Here is a 24,218-nt window from a genome sequence, read left to right on the forward strand (position 1 = left end):
TCCACGGTGAGACAATACCTTGCCCAGTGAAAATCACTCTCTTCATTTAAAAAGCAGTTTGTCACATTTTCCTGAGTAGACTGTACATTGCAAATTTGCAGACTATTAAATCTGCTTACTTTATATTAAGTACAGAGAGGCAGTTTCAGTAAGAATGTAGGAAAGTAGTGTTTCATTGTCTGTAAAGTAATAAGATGAACTGCAATATGAAGTATAATTAGTGAGATTTTATATATCGTAATGCTATTAGGCATATTGTGTGTGGCTATACAAATTAGATATTTGATCTTTCTTTTTTATTGCCAGTGTTTGTGGAAATGGATACCATGTATCATAATAGAATTCAGAGTGTAATATGAATGTACCTTAACATTTTTACAACACCTATTTCTGAATGAGGAAATGAAGACATTAAATGAATCATTACCCTCTATAAAATGAAAGTCCTAGTGAGTTTATGGTAAAGGTAACTAACATTTTATAAAAACTGTAGCACAACTTGTACAGCATTTCAGAATAAATTTTGAATTTTTAACATTCTTTACATAAACAGAGTTTATTTAAAATTTTGTTATAAACAAATTTAAAACAAATCTTTGATATTGTTTTCACATGATAAGCAAGTCTACATTAAGAAAAGTAACAAATGCTTTACCAATTTGCAAAGTTTATTAATCTAAAAACTACTAACTTGTAGAGATAAATGTAATTGAGAAATGTTCTGGTAAACTGGGAAAACCAAATACAAAATAGATTAAAGTACAAGGTCATCAACTCATGTACAGCCTGTAAGTTTACACAGAGACATAAATACACCTATATACATACAGTCATGGCCAAAAATATCTACACCCTTACAATGCTGTCAGAAAATGCAACACTTCTCTCAGAAAATTGCTCCAATTGCAAATGTTTTGGTATTTGTGTTCTTATTGTTTTTGATTGCACTGCAACAACACAAAAAAACAGAGAAGAAAAGTCAAACTTGATAAAATTTTACACAGAACTCAAAAATGGACTGGACAAAATTATTGGCACCTAGTCAAAATTAAAAGAAATAATTGCTTTTCAAGCATGTGATGCTCCTGTAATTTGTATTTAGACACACCTGTGGCAAGTAACAGGTGTGGGCAATATAGTAATCACACTTGCAACCAGTTAAAATGGAGAAAAGTTGCCTCAACCTTTGTGTTGTGGTGTCACACTGAGCATGGAGAAAAGAAAGAAGTGTAAAGAGTTGTCTGTGGATTTGAGAGAAAAAATTGTGGAAAAACATGAACAATCTCAAGGCTACAAGTCCATCTGCAGAGATCTTAATGTTCCTGTGTCCACTGTGTGCAATATCATCAAGAGGTTTACAGCCCATGGCACTGTAGCTAACCTCCCTGGACTTGGATGGGAGAGCAAAATTAATTAAAAATTACAACGAAGGATTGTTCGAATGGTGGATAAAGAACCCTGATTAACTTCCAAACAAATTCAAGCTGATCTGCAGACACAGGGTACAACAGTGTCAGCTCGCACTATCCGTCGCCATCTGAATGAAAAGGGACACTATGGTATAAGACCCAGGAGGACACCACTGCTGACACAAAGGCATAAAAAAGCAAGACTGGAGTTTGCCAAAACTTATGTGACAAAACCACAATACTTCTGGGAGAACATACTGTGGACAGATGAGACAAAAGTAGAGCTTTTTTGGTAAAGGACATCATGGCACTGTAAAAAAATAAAACAGTCCCTACAGTCAAACATGGTGGAGGTTCAAAGATGTTTTGGGGTTGCTTTGCTTCTTCTGGCACGGGATGCCTTGACTGTGTGAACGGTATCATGAAATCTGATGATTACCAAAGAATTTTGAAGTGCAACGTAATGGCCAGTGACAGAAAGCTGCGTCTCCACCAGAGGTCATGGGTCTTCCAGCAGGACAATGACCCAAAACACATTTAAAAAAGCACTCAGAAATGGTTACAAACAAAGAGCTGGAGAGTTCTGAAATGGCCAGTAATGAGTCCAGATCTGAACACCTGTGGAGAGATCTGAAAACAGCAGTTGGGAGAAGGCATCCTTCAAATCTGAATGACCTGGAGCAGTTTGCAAAAGAAGAGTGGTCCAAAATTCCAGGAGAGAGGTGTAAGAAACTCATTCATGGTTACAGGAAGCGATTGATTTCAGTTATTTTTTCCAAATATTAAGTTAAGGGTGCCAATAATTTTGTCCAGTGCATTTTTTGGGGTTGTTTGTGGAATTGTATCAGATTTGACTTTTCTTCTCAGTTTTTTTTGTGTTGTTCCAATGCAAACAAAAAAAAATAAACGTGAGAATCAAAACATTTGCAACTGCAACAATTTTCTGAGAGAAGGGTTGCATTTTCTGACAGAATTGCAAGGTGTGCCGATATTTTTGGCCATGACTGTATGTATGTATGTGTATATATACAGGTGCTGGTCATAAAATTAGAATACCATGAAAAAGTTGATTTATTTCAGTAATACCATTCAAAAAGTGAAACTTGTATATTAGATTCATTCATTACACACAGACTGATATATTTCAAATGTTTATTTCCTTTAATTTTGATGATTATAACTGACAACTAATGAAAGTCCCAAATTCAGTATCTCAGAAAATTAGAATATCAATTAAGACCAATGCAAAAAAAATGATTTTTAGAAATGTTGGCCAACTGAAAAGTATGAACATGAAAAGTATAAGCATGTACAGCACTCAATATTTAGTTGGGGCTCCTTTGGCCTGGATTACTGCAGCAATGCGGCGTGGCATGGAGTCGATCAGTCTGTGGCACTGCTCAGGTGTTATGAGAGCCCATGTTGCTCTGATAGTGGCCTTCAGCTCTTCTGAATTGTTGGGTCTGGCGTATTGCATCTTCCTCTTCACAATACCCCATAGGTTTTCTATGGGGTTAAGGTCAGGCGAGTTTGCTGGCCAATCAAGAAAAGGGATACCATGGTCCTTAAACCAGGTACTGGTAGCTTTGGCAGTGTGTGCAGGTGCCAAGTCCCAAGTGGATGTCCCAATTGAAACTAAACTTAGCAACGAATCCTGACCATCTACAAATGAAACCAGACCACCTGGATTGATAGATTTGGAAACTTCTGAGCCAAACATGAGCTTAAGCATCATATTAGGTACAGCGATTGAACTAATAGATAGATGCGTCATTTGTGGGAAGAAACACATAAACGTTGTGCTGGATTCTGTTCTCTACAACAAACTCGATGTTTACTCTCCTTTGAACATGCACTGACAGAGACTGATTATGTGATCATTTGCAACGCTCCGTTGTCTCTGATAATGCTTTACAATAAACTTCCTTTAGTTAACGTTTGTTAATGCATTAACTAACATTAACAACGAGCTATACATTTGTTACAAAGTTTATTAATCTTTGTTAACATTAGTTAATAAAATACAACTGTTCATTGTTATTTGTGTTAACTCAGGTACAAAGTTTACAGAAAAACTTGGCTAATTTAATAATGTATTGGTAAATGTTGAAAATAACATTAATGTTAATCAATACTTTTAAATTGTGTATTGAACCTTTGTGCTGGACTTTCTGTTGCCAATTTGACACAGTTTTCATATGCTACACTTTGCCCACCCTGTTTCATGTAGGCCCACCCAAACATTTCTGGCCTCGCCCCTGCTCAACTTTGTACCATATCTACCATTAAAGGATGCATACTTGTATATCTTATGGTACTAATATACACTTTTTAAAGGGTAGATAGGGGTGAACCTTTGAGGTTTCTTATCAGAAAAAAAGTGGTATTGCCCAACCCTACTCCGAAGTACACTTTTTCTGTGTAGTGTAGTGGTAGTGATCTGTCTGCAGACACTTTTACTGCTGAAAGAGCTGGACTGCTTATATTACAACTACACAGTTGAAGGAGAATCTAGCAGGTGTAATAATGCAGGACTACACCAAAGCAGTGAAGGAGTTTGTGGAAGAACACCCTACAGGGGTCACAGCTGTCCTGGTGACGGGTAGGCTAAACTTAAATCATTAGTTTGCATGTTTAAAGCTGGGTTGTGGCTTCCAAGAATAATCAGGCTTCCCATGACAATGAAAAATATGTAAATATGAAGCACTTTAAAACTGAAATTTACAGGCAAGGAATGTGATTTCAATAAAATCTGAATGCATCATGGAATATAAATGCAATGATTTTTCTAGTTATGGTCAGTTTAGAAATAGTTGTGAGTGCACACATTTCCCAGTAATTATGAACAGCTGGTTATTGCAAGTCATGTAACGTAAAAGAACTCTTAGGATTTCATTAATTAAAAGACATGAGGAGCATGTTTTATTGAACGTAATGATAATTAATATAGGCCTGTTGCGTCCTGGATGAACTTTGCCTGTGCTTATCAAATGTATCAACATTAAGAAAGTAGGTTAGAGGTGAAGTAATGATGCTAGACTAATGTCGCACCTGTACCGATAGGTGTCGGGCTCTTTGCCCTGCGGAGATGGCGGGCTGGGGGAGTCTGCCGCAGCAAAATTCGCTTGGACGGGAAAACTGTTCTGATAACGGGAGCCAACACTGGTATCGGCAAAGAGACAGCAGTGGACATGGCCAAGAGAGGTCAGTTCATTTTAATGGAGCTCTGAAAATATAATTTTAAATTACTGGCATCATAAGAGAAGTCAAGTACATACAAGTGCATCTCAGAAAGTTAAAATATGGTGAAAAGTTCATTTTTTTCTTGTAACTAATTTAAAAAAAGTGAAACTTTCATATATTTTAGATTTATTACATGTAAAGTAAAACACAAAGTTTTTTTGTTTTAATTTTGATGATTAGAGCTTACAGCTCATGAAAGTAAAAAATCAGCATCTCAAAATATTACAATATTTCCTAAGATCAATCAAAAAAAGCATTTGCAAAACAGAAAAGTTCAAGTTCTTTAAAGTGTTCATTTATGCACTCAATACTTGGTCGGGTCTATTGAGCCTTCAGCTCGTCTGGATTGTTGGATCGACTGTTTCTCATCTTTCTCTTGAAAATATCCCATAGATTCCATATGGAGTTCAGGTCAGGCATGTTTGCTGGCCAGTCAAGCACAGTAATATCATGGTCAGCAAAGCACTTGGAAGTGGTTTTGGCTCTGTGGGCAGGTGCTAAAGTCCTACTGGAAAAGGAAATCAGCATCTCCATAAAGCTTGTCAGCAGATGGAAGCATAAAGTGCTCTAAAATCTCCTGGTAGACGGTTGCATTGCCTTTGGACTTGATAAAACACAATGGACCAACACCAGCAGACATCATGGCACCCCAAATCATCACGGACTTCGGAAACTTCACACTGGACTTCAAGCAGCTTGGATTCTGTGCCTCTCCAGTCTTCCTCCAGAATCCAGACCTTGATTTCCAAATGAAAAGCAAAATTTACTTTTATCTGAAAAGAGGACTTTGGACCACTGAGCAATGGTCCAGTTCTTTATCTCCTTAGCCCAGGTAAAATGCTTCTGACGATGTTTCTGTTTCAGAAGTGGCTTGGTAGCCCTTTTCCTGAAGATGTCTGAGCGTGGTGACTCTTGATGCACTGACTCCAGCTTCAGTTCACTCCTTGTGAGGCTCTCCCAAGTGTTTGAATCGCCTTTGCTTGACAGTATTCTCAAGCTTGCAGTCATCCCTGTTGCTTGTGCACATTTTCCTACCCAATTTCATCCAGTCAACTTTGCATTTAATATGCTTTGATACAGCCACCCCTTTCAGTAATGACCCTCTGTGACTTCCCCTCTTTGTGGAGGGTGTCAATGATCATCTTCTGGACCATTGCCAAGTCAGCAGTCTTCCCCATTATTGTGGTTTCAAAGAACAAGAGATACCCAGAATTTTTACTGTATTAAATATTTTTACTGTAAAATATTATAATATTTTGAGATACTGATTTTTGACTTTCATGAGCTGTAAGCTCTAATCATCAAAATTAAAACAAAAAAACTTTGTGTTTTACCTTACATGTAATAAATCTAAAACTTTTACCATATTCTAATTTTCTGAGATGCACCTGTAAAATATTATATATATATATATATATATATATATAGACACACACACTGCCTAAAGGAAGTCTTCATACCCCTTAATTTGTCGTCACATTTTGTTATGCTGCGTTATGTTGAGACAGACCTGCAGTGTTGAAGGTTCACAGGAGCATTTGGCCTCCATAATCCTTAATGGATGAAGTTTGAAACAATCAGGATCTAGCCTCCTGGCCAAACTGAGCAATCGAAGGAGAAGGGTCTTGGTTAGAGAGGTGATCGAGACATTGATGGTCACTCTTGTTGAGCTCCATGATTTTATATAGCGATGGGAGAAACTTACACAAGGACAAACATCACTGCTCAATCCCTTATTCTTGTCTGAGGGAAACAAGTACTGCTTATCACCTGCATAATACCATCCCAACAGTGAAGCATGGTGGCAGCAGCATCATGTAGTGGAGGTGTTTGTCAGCGGCAGGGACTGAGGAAGTGATCAGAGAAGACGCAAAGCTGAATGCAGCTAAATACAGAGATATCCTTAATGAAAACCTGGTTCAGAGCGCTCAGAACTTCAGACTGGCTGAAAGTTCACCTTCCAACATGACAATCACCCGAAGCACACAGCCAAGACAATGCAGGAATGGCTTAGGGACGACTCTATGAATGTCCTCGAGTGGCCCAGCCACAGCTGGGACTTGGAACCAATCAGACATCTTTGGAGAAACCTATAAATGGCTGTCCACCGATGGTCCCCAGCCAACCTGACAGAGCTTCAGATGATCTAAAGAGAAGAATGGCAAAAAAAACAAAACAAATGCAGATGTACAAAGCTTGTTGCATCATTCCCAAAAAGACCTGAGGCTGTAATGTCCTTAGTCTGCTTGTCTTCAGCAAACTGTTTGCGGGCTTTCTTGTGCATCATCTTTAGAAGAGGCTTCCTTCTGGGACGACAGCCATGCAGACCAATTTGATGCAGTGTGCAGCGTATGGTCTGAGCACTGACAGGCTTACCCCCCACCCCTTCAACCACTGCAGCAATGCTGGCAGTACTCATACGTCTATTTCCCAAACACAACCTCTGGATATGACACTGAGCTCAGTTTCAGGGTCTTGGCAATCGTCTTATAGCCTACGCCATCTTTATGTAGAGCAACAATTCTTTTTTCAGATCCTCAGAGAGTTCTTTGCCATGAGGTGCCATGTTGAACTTCCAGTGACCAATATGAGAGAGTGAGCGCGATAACACCAAATTTAACACACCTGCTCCCCAATCACACCTGAGACCTTGTAACACTAACGAGTCACATGACACCAGGGAGAGAAAATGGCTAATTGGGCCCAATTTGGACATTTTCACTTAGGGGTGTACTCACTTTTGTGGCCAGCGGTTTAATGCTGTGTATTGAGTTATTTTGAGGAGACAGCAAATTTACACTGTTATACAAGCTGTATACTCACTACTTTACATTGTAGCAAAGTGTCATTTCTTCAGTGTTGTCACATGAAAAGATATAATAAAATATTTACAAAAATGTGAGGGGTGTACTCACTTCTGTGAGATACTATATGTGTGTGTGTATATATATATATATATATATATATATATATATATTAGCCTGTTTTGTGATATTAATGTCTCAGTAGGGATGTCCAAGATGATAACAAAAGTCATTCCCTCTTAAATCAAATTTAAAACATGTTATAGGCTTAGCTCATCTGATTTCAATGAAAAAAGCTCAAAGTATGTGATGTTAAAAAAAAGTTTTAAAATTTCAAAGGGGTCCTATCATGCTTGTTTACATTTCTACTTCCTTGAACTTGCTGTTTGTGCATAAAAAAGATCCGCAAATCCACAAAGCACAAAGTTCTCTCCAAAGGGTAATAGAGTCATCGCTATATCAACACAGTCAAAGTCCCTTTTAAAGCAAGTCATTTCACTCAGCGGCCATCTTTAAAATACCTCTAAGGAAGCTATTTCAGTTATGCAAGTACAGCTTTGTATCTCTTTGATTAGGGATACATCAATTCTTCAACGCTGTTCACCAAGCTTACGATTAAATTTCTGTGAAATTTAAAAACAACTGTCTCATATATTTTGTTTCTTATTCTCATATAGCATTAAAAAGCATATTTTTCAAGCTAGACCACCTAATGCACAAAAAAAGTGGGGGTGAGGCTTGGTTGACTTGCGTTAGCATGTTGTCGCAACACCTAAAAGAACTGACTTTACACAGGGGTATTTCAACCTTTAAAAAAATAAAGATATACTCTGCAAAAAATAAACTTGTCATAATGACCTAGTCCAGTACAAGGGGTGACAATGGCATGCAACACAAGTACTGGACCCGGCAACAGACTCCCCCGCTGAGTCTGATGCCACAGGGTACTAGAGGAACTCGACCAGGGTTCACCAGATGGTGAAATGACTGGAAAAAGATTCCTCCGTCAATTTACCTGTCCATACCCAACACACGGGAGGAAACTGGCTCAACCCAAAGATTATAGAATTTCACGGTATTAGGTGTTGCCTAGCCCGCAGCTCTGCAGATGTCTGTTATAGAGGTGCCGTGCGCCAATGCCCAAGAGGAGGCAATACTCTGAGTGGAGTGAGCTTTCACACGCAGGAGGCATGGCTCGCCTCATATCTGGTATGCCAAGACGATGGCATCCACTAGCCAGTGGGGCAACCTCTGTTTGGAGACAGTCTTTCCCTTCTGCTGACCTCCAAAGCTGATAAAGAGCTGGTCAGAATGTTTACGGCTCTGGGTGCATTCCTATAACAGCCTGCGAAAAGCCAGTGAGGTCTGTCGCTTCCCGTCCAGAAACCAGGCATGCAGGTTCCATAGATCGGGACATGGGTGCCAGAGCATCCATGAAAAGGGGGGCCTCGGTCAGGGAGTAAAACGGCTGGCAGTGGAAGGATTCCTGGGAAGTGAATGTGTAAATGGGAAACTTCCTACCCATTGCATACAGCGCCCCAGCCGGCCGGGGAGGCATCTGTTGTGACAACAAGATGCCTCAATACTTGCTCCAGGGGCACACCTGCCAGTAGAAATGCAAGGTCCGACCATGGGCTGAAAAGGCAGCACCAAGCCAGGGTAACACCCACCCAGTGTGTGCTGACATTGTACTGATACGGTGAGCTTGATTTGACCATGTACAACTTGTTCCTGGATCAACATTCCAATCAACCAATCAGATTTGAGGGATAGCTTTTCAGAAAATGTCAGTTTTAGGCTTACAATCAGGGTTAGGTGCTTCTACACCCTTGTTAATCAGCTATCATTTCCCTCTGATTTTATGAATAAATTATGGGTTAGGTTTAGGGGTAGGGATTGGGTTAAGTCTGTATTTTTGGACAGTAATGTTGATCCAGGATAAACAAAAGATGTTGATCCAGGAACATGTCTTACTTGGCAAAATCTGAATTACCTGGTAAAAAAACTGATACACCTGATCCTTGAGAGCAAACTGAAGAAATGGCCTGTGTCAAGGTAAAATCGAGGCATGAAAGTATGTGTCTTATTGGGTATGATGAAATAAGGGCTGTAAAACCCTGACTTCATCTTGGCTGGAGGAACAGGCTCAGTTGCATCTTTTGCTCAGATGACTGCAACCTCTGCACACAGGACAGGGGTCCTGGTTCAGGTGCATCCTTTTTAATCGATGACAGACAAAGATGCCCCTGAATCTGGGAGGGCACCTAGCAAACTGAATCGCAACTGATGCTTCGTGGTCTTCTGCAAAGACTTAAGGGCTCCCTGAGAAGCAGACTGTCCCCTCTTCCTGCGGGAAGCTTGACGCCCTTCTATGCTCATTAGATTTAGGTCTGGTCAGAGCAGATGTTGATGCCACAGGGGGGTGCCCTCGGCAACAGGCAGACGAAGAGCCAGACCTCTGCGGATTGGTGGCAAAGTCGATCACCGTGTTCAGTTCCCGCATCAACCCCGGGTCAGAACTACCCTTGTGCCTTGGCCTGATGCACCCTCAGATTGGCCATGGCATGCAGGGCCGAGGTGCAGGCATAGGTACACCACAACCGCATGCTCCACCTGAGGAACGTCCACATACCCCTTGGTTGCCCTACCATCAAGGGTAGTGAGGAGAGAAGAGCTCAAATGTGAACAGGAGGTGTAGGGAGCCTTCCACGTATTGGTGAGCTCTTCATGAACATCCGGGAAGAAAGGCACAGGGGCGGAGCATGGCTGAAAGTCATGTCCAAAACCCAGATACCAATCATCCAGCTTCGAGCGCCCCATGCTTTTGGCAGCCTGGAGGAGTAAGGGCATTAACTCAGCTTGGGACTATGACGGTGCAGCCGCCATTGCCGGGGGCTGCTCAGCAAAGTGTTCAGAATCAGAAGACAAAAGTCCCTCCTCTGATGCTGCGATTGACATTGTATCCTCTCCTAGAGCCCCAAATGAGATACTAGGCCAAACCCTGTGGCAGGACAGACCCTGTCGTCTTTACGACCAGAAGAACTGGACTGTGTAGAATCCAAGGGGAGCCTCATAATAAATGAGAGCCACGATCTCAGCATATAACCATTGATGTGCTTGAAGTGCGGGCATGACCCATCGATGAAAGCTGCCTCAGCATGCTTACAGTCCAAACATGTGAGACAGCAATTGTGTCCATCATCAGAGGTAGGGAAACTACCGCACCCAGAAACACACGGTCGAAAAGACATCTCGAAAGACACTCACGATCATGCAAGCTGGTATAAGAAACTGCTCTTAAGGCTGAGGTGCTCAGATGAGAAACTTACAGTATCTCACAAAAGTGAGTACACTCCTCACATTTTGGCAACCATTTTAGTATATCTTCTCAAGGGACAATACTATAGAAATGAAACTTGGATATATTTTAGAGTAGTCAATGTGCAACTTGCATAGCAATAAATATTTACTGTCCTCTGAAAGTAACTCAGCATACAGCCAGTATTGTCAAAAGAGCTGGTAACAAAAGTGAGTACACCCTAAGTGATAACATATATACGTTTTTTAACCATGCAAAGCCACATGTCCTATTCATCATGTTGTAGCATTTGGACCAATCAGACACACAACTATTTGTTATATTTAACAAATAATCTCTAATGCCCCCCTCACCCAACCGAAGGGCCAACTCTGAGGGTCTGTGGACTCTTCCCCCAAAATGCATCTAACACCTCAGAAAGACAGAACAGGCCTCTGGTTCCATGGCAACCGATCTGATAACACTTGTTTTATTGCTCAAAGGAATGCGGGCAGAGCAACATTTAACTGTTCATAAGTTGGATTGCCTGGGGGAAGAAACTGTTCTTGTGCCTGGCTGTCCTGGTGATTGTGGCTCTGTAGCACCGGCCAGATGGCAAAAGTTCAAAAAGGGGATGACTTAGATGTGAGAGATCCAGAGTGATTTTCTGAGCCCTTTTCCTCACACTGGATGTATACAGTTCTTAGAGGGTAGGCAGGGGGGCACCGATAATCTGTTCAGCAGTCTGAACCGTTCTTTGTAGTCTTCTGATCCCTGATTTTGTAGCTGAGCCAAACCAGACAGTTATTGATGTGCACAGGACAGACTCACTGACAGCTGAGTAGAACTGTTTCAACAGCTCCTGTGGCAGGTTAAACTTCCTGAGCTGGCGAAGGAAGTACCAGCTTTGTTGGGCTTTTTTTACAATGGAGTTGATGTGAGTGTCCCAATTCAGGTCCTGAGGGATGATGGATCCCAGGAACTTGAATGTCTCCACTGCAGTCACAGTACTGTCTATACAGTGGCGGCTGCTGGTCTTTCAAAGAGGGGAAGCTCATTTTCGGCCTACATCATAAAAATTGTCAATTTATTTATACGTAAATTCTGCCATCGTGTGCAGTTTGCTAGCTGGCTAGTTCACCGCCTGGCCTACTGTATGAATGAATGGATGAACAAACGATCTAAAAAAACATTAAACTCGATGGAGGAAATGTGGGAATTAGGTTAAACTGAAACAAGGAATGTGGTGTATAATTGTGTGAAATGTATAATGAAAATTGGCCAACAATTTCGCCAAGCAAATATCAAGAAATAGTTGCAGCAGTTTGTCTTTTCACTACACTTGCAAAGTCCACTATGGGACTGAGCTCGAATCAGTGTTGCCAACTTCTTTCGATGGAAAGTAGCTGATGACGTCATGCGCTAGTTAGCATATTCATTACGTCATCGCGTCATATTGCCTTTTACATTTGTTTGTCTCTCTGTGCTCATACTGTATTTTAATGCAGCCAAATTCTCAATAAAACTGTTTTCCTTTATATATTTTACTGTTTATGTTGTCAGTCAACGGGATAAATATGAAATAGTGACTGAAACGCAGCCCTTTAAGAATACATAACCAGCTCTCCCTCCCAAGAAGTTAGTATGCACAAAAATCATAATTTATAATCGAGCCGTCGTCTGATTAAATCAAATAATACACACAAGATAAGACAAGACAATTCCTGTGCTGTGATTTCGGCTATATTTGCATGTAAAATTAGAGAAGCAACATAATATCTATTTGAACTGAACGCGCTGCTCCTCTCAGCCGCTCACTGAACAGAGAAAGAGGCGCGTGCGCGCTGACCTCGCGCCGTTGCGGCAGTACCAGCGATCAGAGACTCGCTAAGGTTTGTCAAAGAAGTCGCTAGATTTGTCGCTAGTCACTTTTGGGGAAAAAGGTCGCTAGGGTGGTCTGAAAAGTCTCTAAGTTGGCAACACTGGCTCGAATAGCTTCAGCATCAGCGACTTCTTATAGGACACAATCGCTGTCAATCAAAAGGAGATGCAGTCTTTCGACAAACCCTCCAATCATCACGCAGAAGCCCGGAGTCCAGCCCCTCCCACTCCTCCATTCACCCCCAGAGACGCTGAGCGTCCGGGGGCGGGACATAATCGCAGCATTTATCCAATGACCGTCTAGTTTCGAAGCACTGAAAAAAACTGTTCAAAGCAGCCCCATAGAAGTCAATGGACGCTGGGCTTCAACAGGCAAATACACTGATGCTACGGGAATATATGAGAAGGAAATCGAGTCACCTGCTATATGCAGCTGATTCTGAACGAACTCGTCTCTGAGATGAACGTGTTCTAACGCATTTTTAATCAATAAAATGTTAACACAATAGTACATGTTTGACCATTAATTTTTTGACATTATAGGGGAAGCCGAGCTTCCCTTGCAGTCTTAAAGAAATCCCCACTGTGTCTATAATGGTGAGTGGGAAGAGTGCAGGGGGGTTTCTCTTGAAGTCCACTATCATCTCCACAGTTTTTAGCGCGTTGAGCTGTACCATGTTTGGTCTCTATCAATTCGTCTTCGGATGATCTAATTGAGAGTGAATATTACATGTTGATACCTATGCAACATATTAGTGTCCTAAGAATCTTTAGTAGCTTGTGCATTAACCCAGGCGAATTACCTATGCAAATTACCATGTTCAGAGACAAAGAGTCGTAAAACTTTCCCTCCAAAAATTCAGGACACCATTGGCTCTTTGACACCCCAGAGGTGTGACCTCTACAGCAGATAAAGCTCTCACATCAGTGAACCCCGAGTCTGAGGTTCTGTTAGATTCTGAGAAGATGAGGATGTGAGCTCTTCTGAACCCTTAAGTTTTGTGCCAGGCCTTGCGGCCTTGACTTTCCATTCAACCAAAGCTGCTCGGACCTCAGCAGATCTCTTTCTTAGCTCTTTTTCACTTTCTACCTGGGAAGAACATTTCTACCTCAGAACATCTTTGGAATTCATCACTCTTCTACTCAAGATGGCGCCGAGTATGGCTGCTGTGGTGTGGAACGCTCCCGTACTTTTGTTGTTTTTGTTTGTTTGTTCTGTGTTTAGTCATTCTTTATCACCTTAATTATATGTTGTCTGCACTATGTTTGTACTTTCTGTACTGGAAGCTCCTAACACCAAGACAAATTCCTTGTGTGTGCAAACACACTTGGCAATAAAGCTCTTTCTGATTCTGATTCTGATTCTGATTCAACCCGGAACAACGTAATAGGGAGTCCAAAACCTTGAAACCATTAAAGGAACACTCCACTTTTTTTGGAAATAGGCTCATTTTCCAACATCCCTAGAGTAATACAGATGTGTTTTACCGTTTTTGAATCCATTCAGCCGATCGCGGGGTCTGGCGGTCCCAAAATTAGCATAGCTTAGCATAAATCATTGAATCCGATTAGACCATTAGCATCTCATTATAAAATGACTAAAGAGTTTCGATATTTTTTCTATTTAAAACTCGACTCTTCTGTAGTTGCATCGTGTACTAAGACTGGCGGAAAATGCAAAGTTGTGATTTTCTAGGCTGATATGTCTAGGAACTATACTGTCATTCCGGCGTAATAATCAAGGAATTTTGCTGCCGTACCATGGGTGCAGCAGGTGCAATGATATTACGCAGCGCCTGCTAATAGTATAACGTGACCACCTGCACAGGGAGCGTGCCTTGCAACCATGGAGACATTAGTAAGAGACGATTTAGAAAACATTTCCTTTGGTACAGAACCTGAACCATATCTGTTTGAACCTGAATACACAGAAGACGAACTTTTACAGCATGAAAGACAGGAAAGTTTGGAAAGTGTAGCTGAACAGTCTATGGCAGAAGAGAGGAGGAGAGCTGATTCGAACTGGTGGTGCAAGTGTGGGGCTTGCCAGCCCATGCCGACCGAAAGTGAGTGCCTGTGCTGTAGCGAGTGGGACCAGGTGTTGCCATCGATGGCAAGCGTTGATCTACCTGATGAGGAAGTGGCATGTATCGCAACATCCGAGGACCTCTTAGTAATGCTGCATCCTGCAGTGGTCGAATTTTTTTTCCGGTTTGACAAAATAAACTGGAAAAAACGTCCCATGCCGAGTGGACCTGACGGACAGCTGTCGCTAGAGTAAGTGATTTCTGCAATCATTACAATGCATGACTGCAAGATATAGAATGCGTACTGTCAGTATGCATTTTCAAACTTATATTCATGATGTGCTATTTCTACTACACAAACATAGTGCCGGTGACTTTGAAAGTTACCTAGATGGGGACTTCTTTCAGGCGCTGCGTAATATCATTGCGCCTGCTGCACCCATGGTACGGCAGCAAAATTCCTTGATTATTACGCCGGAATGAGAGCATAGTTCCTAGCCATATCAGCCTAGAAAATCACAACTTTTCATTTTCCGCCAGTCTTAGTACACGATGCAACTACAGAAGAGTCAAGTTTTAAATAGGAAAAATATCGAAACTCTTTAGTCATTTTATAATGAGATGCTAATGGTCTAATCGGATTCAATGATTTATGCTAAGCTATGCTAATTTTGGGACCGCCAGACCCCGCGATCGGCTGAATGGATTCAAAAACGGTAAAACACATCTGTATTACTCTAGGGATGTTGGAAAATGAGCCTATTTCCAAAAAAAGTGGAGTGTTCCTTTAAGACTTTCATCCGAGACTGCATTCCGGACACTCGTCACAACCAAGGCAATGCAAGTATCGTACATTTAACTAAACGAAACAGAGGTTTAGTATAAGTTATAAACGGCACTGATGGTTTTATTCAGGTGGTTAAATGACTCTTTCCATTACTGCATTCTCCGATTTCTCGAATGGCTTCATTCACCCACTTTAGCTCCCTTTTGTATGTTCGCGTGAGTGTATGTTTATTCGTTTGTTTGTTTATTCAATTCAATTCAATTCAAATTTTATTTGTCACATACATATACATACATAGTACGACATGTAGTGAAATGTATTGTACGACTGTCCAACAAAATTAAGAAAAAAACCTCAAGTTTACAAAATACAAATAGAAAAAGTACAGTAAACATATATATAGAAATAAACTAGCAATAAAATAAAATAACAAATAGATATGAGAATAAAAATAGATATGAAGAATAAAATAGAATATGATTCTATATAGATTCTGTAAAAGTAAAGTGTATGTCAGTGATAAAGTGTCTGTGTGCTGTGCAGTGCAGTAAAGTGTTTAAGTGAGTAAAAGGAATACTAAAGACAAATGGTATGTAAGTCCCACTCATTTATCCTTATGTGACCTTCTACAAATTAGTGCAGATTGTATTGAAGTGTGCAAAGTGGAAGTGTGGGGTGATGTGCTTAGAGTGGAGAGAGGTTAAGACTCCGAATGGCCTGCGGGAAGAAGCTCCTCCTCATTCTCTCTGCGTTCGCCTTCATGCAGCGGAAGCGCCTCCCTGAACGCAGCAGAGAAAAGAGTCCATTGCTGGGATGGCTGTGGTCCTTCACTATCTTCCTGGCCCTGGTCAGGCACCGCTTGCTGTAGATCTCCTGCAGGTCAGGGAGCTCGGTGTGAATGGTACGTTCCGCTGAACGCACCACCCTCTGGAGGGCTCGTCTGTCCTGCATAGTGCAGTTCCCGAACCAGGAAGTGATGCTGCCCGTCAGGACGCTCTCAATGGTGCAGGTGTAAAAAGTCTTAAGTACCCGAGAGGGAAGTCTAAAGTCCCTTAAGCGTCTCAGATGGTACAGACGCTGCCTGGCCTTCTTCACCAGGGTGCTGGTATGACAGGACCAAGTCAAGTCCTGCGTGATGTGAACACCCAGGTATCTGAAGCTGTCCACTCTCTCCACTGGAGTCCCGCTGATCGTGATCGGCTGGTATGACCGCTCCTGCTTCGTACTGAAGTCCACTATCAGCTCCTTAGTTTTGCTGATGTTCAGGTGTAGACTATTCACCTGGCACCAACTCTCCAGGTTCTTAATCTCCTGTATGTAGGCCGTCTCGTCGTTGTCTGAGATCAGGCCCAACACAACAGTGTCATCAGCAAACTTGATGATGGTGGTGGAGTTGGAAGTGGCCACACAGTCATAAGTGTACAGTGAGTACAGCAGGGGGCTCAGAACACAACCTTGAGGGGCTCCAGTGCTTAGGGTGATGGAGGATGAGGTGTGTTTACCCATCCGTACGGCTTGCTGTCTGTCCTTCAGGAAGCTGGAGATCCATTGGCACAAGTATGTGCTGAGACCAAGGACCTCCAACTTGGAGGTGAGTGTGGAGGGAATTATGGTGTTAAACGCTGAACTGTAGTCCACAAACAGCATTTTTACATAATTCCCTTTTCTGCAGTCCAGGTGACTTGTTGTGGTGTGGAGGAGGTGTGAGATGGCATCCTCCGTGGAGCGGTTATGCCTGTATGCAAACTGTAGTGGATCCAGTGTGTCTGCTAGTGATGCAATGATGAAGTCTCTGACCAGTCTCTCAAAGCACTTCATCACCACTGATGTGAGGGCTACAGGGCGATAGTCGTTTAGGTAGGTGGGCTGGGGTTTCTTGGGGACAGGAACAATGGTGGACTGCTTAAAGCATGAGGGGACTATGGACTGTTCCAGGGAGAGGTTGAAGATCTCGGTGAACACCGGTGCTAGTTGGTCAGCGCAGGCCTTCAGAACCCGACCTGTGATGCCATCTGGTCCTGCTGCCTTCCTGATGTTCACTGTCCTGAATGCCCTCCTCACGTCATGCTCCGTGATGGTGAACACGTTGTCCTCACCGGCTTCCTCAGCGTGCATGCAGTTAGCACTGCTAGCGCCGCTAGCGTGGTTAGCTGCAGCCTCGAAGCGAGCATAAAAAATGTTCAGCTTGTCAGCCAGAGAAGCGTCCGCATTCCCCGATCTGGAGGGTGGTGTTTTATAGTCTGTGATGGTTCTAAGTCCCTGCCACAGGCTCCTAGAGTCGCCCTGTTGGAATTGCGACTCTAGTTTCCTCCCGTAGCGCTGCTTCGCCTCCTTCACCGATCTGCGCACGCTGTAAGATGCAGTCTTGTAATCATCCATGTTCCCGGTGATGAGCCCTGTGTTGTAGGCAGCGGAGCGGGATCTCAGGGCGTCGCGGATGGTTTTATCCACCCACGGCTTCTGGTTGGGAAACGTCCTGATGATGGTTTTCTGCACCGTATCCTCCATTAGTTTCTCTATATATCCCACAACCGCTTCCGTAAACAAGCTGACGTCATCAGAGCTGCGCCGGAACATGTCCCAGTCTGCGTCATCTAGCGCGTCCTGCAGAGCGGCCACCGATTGGTCCGTCCAGCGTTGGACCTCCCTCTGCACTGGGGCTTCCTGTTTCAGCCTCTGTTTGTAAACAGGCATGAGGAAGATGGCGGCGTGGTCCGATTTCCCAAACGGTGGTTGTGACTGTGCCTTGTAGCTGTTCTTGTATGGGGTGTAACAGTGATCTAATGTCCTTTCGCCCCTGGTGGGGCAGCTGATGTGCTGATGGAAGTTCGGCAGTGCACGCTTGAGGTTGGCACTGTTGAAATCTCCCAAAACAATGAATGCGGCGTCCCGGTGCTGTGTCTGGTGAAGGTGTAGTGTTTCATGTAAATCCCATATCGCAGTGTCCGTGTCCGCTTGAGGTGGAATATAAACGGCACTGACGATGACCGAGCTAAATTCCCGAGGGAGATAAAAAGGGCGACATTTGATGGTCAGAAGTTCAAGATTCGGTGTGCAGGAGCGTGAGAGGGGAACAATGCTCGCGCTGTCGCACCAGTGTTTGTTCACCATCAGACATACTCCACCTCCCCTAGTCTTCCCCGAGTCCAGCGTTCTGTCCATGCGGTAAACCGAGAAGGACTCGGCCGGCTGGATGGCGTGGTCTGGTACCGCTGGGTTCAGCCATGTCTCAGTGAAGCAGAGAAGGTTGCAGTCCCGAATGTCCCTCTGGAACTTGACTCTTGCCCTGAGGTCATCGAGTTTGTTATCCAGCGACTGGACATTGGCGAGCAGGACACTTGGTAGGGGAGCGCGGTGTGCGCGAGCCCTCAGCCTGTTCCTGACGCCGGCTCGTTTCCCTCGAGGACGCCGGTACGGGTCGCGTCCTTTGTTCCTCCTCAGGATCTCGCTCGGCCAGGATGGGTCCGGGTTCAAAGACGGCGAAAGGTTAGTGCATTGTGCACCAATAGAAATAAGAGTGGCCCTGTCGTATGTAAGAATGGCCATCTTACAAAAAGAAACCGGTGTTTATAGTTTACAATACGAAAAAATAACAAAAGAAGACAAAGTTTGGTCGGAGCAGTCGCGACGGCAGCCGATCTCACCGGCGCCATCTATAATGGAGTAGCGAGTTTAGATTAGTTATGTGTGTTAGCGCTTAGTTAATAAAGTTGTGTGCACAAATTACGTGAGTTTCTGGTTCTCCCTTGCAAATTAAATGCCTCTTTACGATTTTGACCCTCGCTACTGTCAGTCCTTGTCTTGTGTTTCCCCTCCTCTCGTGTCCCAATTTGGCCTTCCTCGTTCCTGTGTTCTTTAGTTAATTAGTAGTTCATGTGTCCCCAGCCCTGCATGTGATTGCCCCACACCTGTTTCGGTTTGTCCGTGTTGATTTCCAGTGGTTATATGCCCAGTGTTTCCCAGCCCCTGTGTCCGGTCTTAACGTCATTGATTTTCGTCTCTCCCCAAGCTCCTCGTCTCATTGTGTGTGTGTTCAATAAAAGGGTTATTGGTATTTGGTACCCCCACGTCTCCGCGATCCTTGTCTCCCGAGAGGGAACGTGACAGCTACATGCTCTAATGCATTAATAGGAAAGTATTTTCTGTGGCCAAGGAAATATCCTTTCTTAGAATTGATATGAACTTCCACTGAATGTTCGCTGGACGGACAGATCAGTTGATGGCAATTTAATTCTGCTACAGTTATTACTGTCAGCCGATATAAATAATTGTAATTTATCATAATTAATTGTAATTATTTATATACAATTCCCTTTTGAGCTTAATTTGTTGCAATGTCCATGTTTTTGTCTGCTTGACAGGACCATACAAATTTGTGTATCTTGTATTTGAGCAGTTAAAATTTGGTGCTTTGAGAACAATTCTCTCATACTGGCCACTGGATGTTCAACATGGCATCTCATGGCAAAGAACTCTCTGAGGATTTGAGAATTAGAATTGTTGCTCTCCACAAAGATGGCCTAGGCTATAAGAAGTTCGGTAACACCCTGAAACTGAGTTACAGTACAGTGGCCAGTGTCGTACAGACGTTTTCCAAGACGGGTTTCACTCGGAACAGGCCTCGCAAGGGTGGATCAAAGAAGTTAGGTCCTCGTGCTGTGCTTCAGGTGCAGAAGCTGGTTTCAAAAAACAGACGCATGAGTGCTGCCAGCATTCCTTTAGCAGTTGCAGAAGAAGAAGGTCAGCTTGTCAGTGCTCAGACCATACGCCACACACTGCAACAAGTCGGCTTGCATGGCCATCGTTCCAGAAGGAAGCCTCTTCTGAAGCTGGCTCACAAGAAAGCCCGCAAACAGTTTGCTGAAGGCAACCTCTCTAAGAGGATGAATTACTGGAACCATGTCCTGTGGTCTGATGAAACTAAGATAAACTTGTTTGGCTCAGATGGTGTCCAGCATGTGTGGCGACGCCCTGGTGAGGAGTACCAAGAAAATTGTGTCTTGCCTACAGTCAAGCATGGTGTTGGTAGCATCATGGTCTGGGGCTGCATGAGTGCTGCTGGTACTGGGGAGCTTTTTCATTGAGGGAAACATGGATTCCAACATGTACTGAGGCATTCTGAAGCAGAACATAATGCCTTCCCTTCAGAAACTGGGCCGAACAGCAGTTTTCCAACATAATAACAACCCCAAACACACCACCAAGATGACAACTGCCTTGCTGTTGAAGGTGAAGCTGATGGAGTGGCCAAGTATCTCCAGACCTGAACCCTATTGAGCACATGTGGGGCATCCTCAAGCGGAAGGTAGAGAAGCACCATGTGTCTAACATCCAACAGCTCCGTGATGTCAGTATGGAGGAGTGGAAGAGGATGCCTGCAACAACCTGTGCAGCTCTGATGAATTCCATGCCCAGGAGGATTAAGGCAGTGCAAGATAACAATGGTGCCCCTTCAAAATATTGACTCTTTGAACACAGTTTTGACATGTTCACTTAGGGTGTACTCATTTTTGTTGCCAGTTTTTTGGACAATAATGGTTATATGTTGAGTTATTTTTAGAGGACAGTAAATTTGTACTTCTATACAAGTTGCACATTGCCTACTCTAAAATATATCTAAGTTTCATTTGTGTAGTATTGTCCCTTGAGAATGCGGCATTCGAAAACACAGCAGAGAAGCCTCCTGATTTGTTGATAGCGCATTGACAGTAGTGACAATTCTCTTGCTCATGAAGCGATCGGCTCTGCAAAAGCTCTTCAAAAGCAGAAATCTGAATGAGTGGATACACGTCGCCATCTTAAATACCCGAATGTACAGGGATTGGCTTGGCATGCAAAATCCACTTGCCAATAGTCATTGGCCATTTCTCGTAATCTTCAGATGTGATTGAGACCCATAACGTCAACATGACTGACTGAAAGGGAACAGAATGTTTTTCTTTCACCTAAAAATTGGTATTCACAGCATGTTCTTTGCTGTAGATTGTGCTCAAACTTCATAGACACAATAATGGTATGAAACACTTTAATGTTATTTGCAATTGGTTTGAAAGGGATGATAAATCCACATTGGACACGATAAAACTGGTTTAATTATGCAATCCAAACAACAACCATTTATAAACCTCCATTGTGCAGGTGCAAGGGTGATCCTGGCTTGCCGAGACATGGGCAGAGCCACCAAAGCAGCAGATGAGGTCAGAAAGAGGAGTGGAAATGGCAACGTGGTTGTGAAGATGCTGGATCTGACTTCTTTGCAGTCCGTCCGAGCTTTGGCCAAAGATGTACAGCAGACTGAAGAGAGACTGGACATTCTCATTAATAATGCTGGTAAGTAATGTCAGTCAGATTGTAATGCATCTGCATGAATACATGGTTTATACAAATTATATATTTATTAATACAATTATATATTTATTCATATTCATGTATTTATTTATTATTTTTTCTGCCAACAGGGATAATGATGTGCCCACAGTGGAAGACAGAAGAAGGCTTTGAGATGCAGTTTGGTGTGAACCATCTGGGTCATTTCCTGCTTACCAACTTACTTCTGGACTTGTTGAAGAAATCAACACCCAGCCGTGTTGTCAATGTTTCCAGCCTGGCCCACGAGAGCGGTGTGGAAACCTATATATCTTTATGTGCTAAACTGAATCACTCATAACAAAACACTTATTTTTTCATCATTTTGTAGCCTCTAAATTATTGCAAGTGGTGATTGTACTCCTTATCCAGTTCTCTGACAAGATGATCTGTTTTGAAAAATTGTTACTGTTCTTGGGTTTTACCATTGTAGGGCATAAACTTAAATACTGTATACATAAAAACATAATTCTGATTGAAATGTATTACATGTATAATTTACAACGTAAACACATTTAAAATCTTTATGCAGCACAGATTCTTTATAATATTCCAAATTATTTTCTTTTGGACAGGCAAAATTCATTTTGATGATATAAACTTGGAGAAAAACTATGATCCATTAGCAAGCTATCAACAGAGCAAGCTGGCCAATGTTCTGTTTACCCGGGAACTAGCTGTCAGACTGAAAGGTAAACTATAGACCTGAATCAGGTTAGGCCAGTGGTTCTTGATCCTGGTCCTGGAGACCCCTGCTCTGCACATTTTGTATGTCTCCCTTATCTGACACACCCAGATCAGTTCATGGACTAAAACAAGCTGATGATCTGAATCAGGTGTGTTAAATATGGAAGACATGCTAAATGTGCCCAGGACCAGGATTAAGAGTCACTGGGTCAGATGCTGTATTGAATTTAATGCAGATTAAATCAAGGCTGTAGGGGATTTACAGTCTTTACAATACTATGCTAATCCATTGAACACGCTGTACTTCTGTACTTCAAACCCGCTGCTTGCAAACTCTCTCCCTGTCTATCATTCAGGCACAGGAGTAACAACTTATGCTCTTCATCCTGGGTTGATCCAAACTGAGCTGGGCCGACACTTTTTCCCCTCTCTATCTTTATGGAAGAGGCTTTTGTTCATGCCCCTTTATTTCTTTGTCAAAACACCTTGGCAGGGTGCGCAGACCACCATCTACTGTGCAGTGGATGAGAGTCTGCAGAACACCAGCGGCCTTTACTACAGGTCAGTAGCTTCTTCTATCACGTGTGTTAAATGCAGTCTAGTAAGATTTTGCTCATCAAGGCCTGTGAGAGGTGTACACAAACTTTCTAGATTTAACATGTCACCTCTCCCATCAGATCATATACTGCCACCTCATTAATAATGCTGTTAAGACTTGAGACAGCGATCTTTGTTTCACAATGGAAATCATTGTCATTTCATAAGTTCACAATGGAAAACAATAAACAGTTTTCAGCTCTTTTTTTGAAGCTTTTATTCACACAGTGTTTTCTGACCATTGCTGTTCAATTATGATAATTTCCGGCTGTGGTTAATTTCTCTCTATTGCTGGTTTTACAGTGATTGTGCCCCCAAAGAGGCAGCTCCTCAGGGTCGGGATGATGCTGCAGCTCGCAGACTGTGGGATCTCAGTGCTTCCATGGTGGGCCTGGCTTGAGACAATACCTTGCCCAGTGAAAATCACTCTCTTCATTTAAAAAGCAGTTTGTCACTTTTTCCTGTGTAGATTGTACATTCCTAATGTGCAGACTATTAAATCAGCCTACTTTATATGAAGTACAGTTTCAGTTTGAGTAAGAATGTGGGAAAGTATGCAGGATGAGGCTGGCTCTGTAATGAAGTGCCTAAGATGAACTGCAATATGAAGTGTGAATTTAAGCATTAAATAATTAGTGAGTTTTTATATACTGTAATGCTATTAGCCAGTGTGCATAGCTAAATTAAACATTTGATTTACCTTATAATACAATTTAGTGTGTAACATGAATACAAGTTAACATTTTTACAAAGCCTATTTTTTAATAATGAAATAAAGACAATACATGAACCGTTACCCTCTGTAAAATGAAAGCCAGGGTGAGTTTATGGTAAAGGAAAAGAGCATTTTATAAAAGCTGTAGCACAACATGAGCAGTATTTTGATATAGAATTGGAATTTTTTAAAATTATTTTCCCCTTTCATAAACAGAGTTTAAAAAAAATAATTATAAATAAACTAATTTAAAATATTAAACTTCATTAAAAGTCATAAGCATAATTGTCATCAAATGATAATCAAGTCTGTATTAAGAGTAACAAATACTTAACCAATTTGCAAAGTTTCTAAATCTAAAAACTACTAACTTGTAGAGATTAATGTTCTATATTTGGTAAAGT

At 42.3% G+C, this 24,218-nt stretch overlaps 1 protein-coding gene across 1 annotated transcript; it reads left to right on the forward strand.

Annotated features, from left to right (window-relative positions):
- Window positions 1-3,792: 3,792 nt before the first annotated feature.
- Window positions 3,793-23,642, forward strand: LOC306871121 (retinol dehydrogenase 11-like). Its single transcript, XM_079418830.1, has 7 exons — window positions 3,793-4,011; window positions 4,473-4,613; window positions 21,588-21,779; window positions 21,908-22,069; window positions 22,391-22,507; window positions 22,859-23,063; window positions 23,403-23,642. Exons 1-7 carry the CDS (start codon window positions 3,936-3,938, stop codon window positions 23,497-23,499), a joined length of 990 nt encoding a protein of 329 aa, XP_079274956.1. The 5' UTR covers window positions 3,793-3,935; the 3' UTR covers window positions 23,500-23,642.
- The last annotated feature ends 576 nt before the right edge of the window (window positions 23,643-24,218 follow it).

The sequence above is a fragment of the Barbus barbus genome (assembly GCF_936440315.1).
Source record: "Barbus barbus genome assembly, chromosome: 1".
NCBI classification, from domain to species: Eukaryota; Metazoa; Chordata; class Actinopteri; order Cypriniformes; family Cyprinidae; genus Barbus; species Barbus barbus.